The 2,544-nt window shown below is 42.5% G+C and overlaps 1 protein-coding gene across 1 annotated transcript; it reads left to right on the forward strand.

Annotated features, from left to right (window-relative positions):
* The first annotated feature begins 1,687 nt into the window (after positions 1-1,687).
* LOC129766341 (uncharacterized) lies at positions 1,688-2,342 on the forward strand. Its single transcript, XM_055766860.1, has 2 exons — positions 1,688-1,864; positions 1,944-2,342. Exons 1-2 carry the CDS (start codon positions 1,814-1,816, stop codon positions 2,340-2,342), a joined length of 450 nt encoding a protein of 149 aa, XP_055622835.1. The 5' UTR covers positions 1,688-1,813.
* The last annotated feature ends 202 nt before the right edge of the window (positions 2,343-2,544 follow it).

Consider the following 2,544-nt stretch of genomic DNA (forward strand, 5'->3'; position numbering starts at 1 on the left):
ATTCTGGTGGTGAGATGCATTCATTTTTCGTGAGGACATCGACAAGACAACATCGTTGCCTAACGTGCTGGAGGAGGTGGACGGCGAAGGATCGACACATACACGCGCAGAATTCTTTCCGTTTGGATGCCATTCAGCATCGAGAAAGTTCCGGAAAGATCTAATCATTGCTGGAAAATAATCTGCCAGTTCCTCTGGGAATTTAAAAATACATTCATGTGAAAGAGTTTATTCGAATGTTTTCTATCCATGTAACACTGTGACCAAATACATTTGGTTTTGTGATTTTTCAATCAATCGCAATTAACAGGATAGCTTCTGAAGATTATTCTTCCCCATCAGTAGGATATTTCCGTATCCAATATTGTATGCGCCCGCAATCGATTATTGCTCAGTCGCCGAAAGTTCCGAGCTCAGAGAGTTCATTCCCCTCTAGTTTGCCTTCCAAATTGCCATCGTAAACCACACCTTCTCTCGATTCAATCACACACAAAAAGCATACTTAAGCGATATTCTGGTGGTGAGATGCATTCATTTTTCGTGAGGACATCGACAAGACAACATCGTTGCCTAACGTGCTGGAAGAGGTGGACGGCGAAGGATCGACACATACACGCGCAGAATTCTTTCCGTTTGGATGCCATTCAGCATCGAGAAAGTTCCGGAACGATCTAATCATTGCTGGAAAATAATCTGCCAGTTCCTCTGGGAATTTGAAAATACATTCATGTGAAAGTGTTTATTTGAATGTTTTCTATCCATGTAACACTGTGACCAAATATGTTTCAAGCAAGTGCTATTAACAAATGGTTATCGAATTAGCATTAACCACTGGTGGGCTTCCAGTATCGAGGAAAATGTGGAAATATCTAATCGTTACTGAAAATGATCTGCCAGTTCCTCTGGGAATTTAAAAATACATTCATGTGAAAGAGTTTATTTGAATGTTTTCTATCCATGTAACACTGTGACCAAATATGTTTCAATCAAGTGCTATTAACAGATGGTTATCGAATTAGTATTAACCACTGGTGGGCTTCCAGTATCGAGGAAAATGTGGAAATATCTAATGATTGCTGGAAAATAATCTGCCAGTTCCCCTTGGAATTGAAAATTACATTCAAGCGAAAGAGTTTATTTTAATTTTTTCTATCCATAAAATATCCATATAATACATTTGGGTTTGTGATTTGTCAATCAAGTACAGTTAGCAGGTTAGCTTCTAAAGATTATTCTTCAGAACAAGGTTTTTCGTATCCTATATTGGATGCATAAAACCTTGTGCCTCCAACGTAACGCTCTCGTTTTCGAAGTCCCCCAAATATTCATTTATTCATTCATTCAGAATGGATTGAGATTCAACTTCAAACAAATGATCTCTAAATCAACGATAGTCCTACGTCACCCTTGTGGTTATGCCATAGATATAACCCACTTCCTGTTTTTTGTTTTTAAGAGGCTTTAAACTTTGCAGTTCATTCGTCTCTAAGGGGTATATAGTCTCACTAGTTGACGGTAAATAGCCGGTTTTAGAAGCGCCTACAGTTATACAACCGGAACATCAGTGATCCAAAGCTTAAAGGCGATAGTCTGGATTTGTGTCCAGTAGAAGTCGCTTCAGGATAATAAATCGACGTGGAACATAGAGTTTGTTGTTTTCCTCCGCAAACAAAACACGAAACTGACGAAAACTGAAAATTTATGACGACGGCACGACGAATCACTGCACAAACGTATGTACTCGACCGTTGGTAACTACTAGATACTATGGACACGGAAGCGAGATAGAAAACGGTCCGAAAACCACAAAGAAATGACGGTGAAAATCACGACCAAAACAACAATCAACAAATCAAAAGTATGGGTAAGTATCAAATGTGTCCAGCGATTATGTCCACGTCGTCAGCGAAGCAGATAAACTGACTAGAGTCTTTCTCTCCCAGGTGGCGCTTTTTCCCGAAAGAGATGTGTTTGCTTCTCTGCACGTTTTGTCGAGTCGCTCGTTGCAGCATGGCTGCGCGTGCTACATCCTTCTTGTTCAGGAGCGCTCGGCACTCGTCAAACCATTCTGCTCTGTTGTGCTGCTAATTGCTGTCTTCAAGGTGCTCCAGCATCCATCGAGGGGAGCAGCATCCAGTTCGTCTACCCCCGGCAACGCAGCTTCAAGACGCTGCGAGTATGTTGCAGCAACGTGCCGCAGCTCTGGTAGATGGTATACCCACCCTGGAACGATCGCACCATCGAACCTTTCCAGCACACCTCTTGCAGCCTTACGATTGAAATTGCAGGCTCTTAATTTCCAAAGAATTCGGGTACTTGCAAGAAAATTGCGAGACTTGTAGTTTCATGTTCCGAGTTTCCAATCTCTATTCCGTGTTCTTTGCGTGGGTCTAGTCCGATTGTCCCGATTTTCCTGTGCGTTTCATTTTTACTGATGGCTTGCAGGGCCTGCACCAACCGCCTGACTCGTCGGAGGACCAGCGTGCACAGCTCTTTTTAGAGTCCCCGCTGGCACGTAGACAGTGATCAGCAGCCCCTGACATG

The sequence above is a fragment of the Toxorhynchites rutilus genome, chromosome 2, assembly GCF_029784135.1.
Source record: "Toxorhynchites rutilus septentrionalis strain SRP chromosome 2, ASM2978413v1, whole genome shotgun sequence".
In the NCBI taxonomy this organism is placed as follows: domain Eukaryota; kingdom Metazoa; phylum Arthropoda; class Insecta; order Diptera; family Culicidae; genus Toxorhynchites; species Toxorhynchites rutilus.

Excerpts from the sequence above, each read along its gene's own strand:
- LOC129766341 (XM_055766860.1), top strand. The coding sequence starts at position 1,814 with ATGACGGTGAAAATCACGACCAAAACAACAATCAACAAATCAAAAGTA. Across the intron at positions 1,865-1,943 it reads TCAACAAATCAAAAGTATGG|GTGGCGCTTTTTCCCGAAAG; the intron begins GTAAGTATCAAA and ends TTTCTCTCCCAG.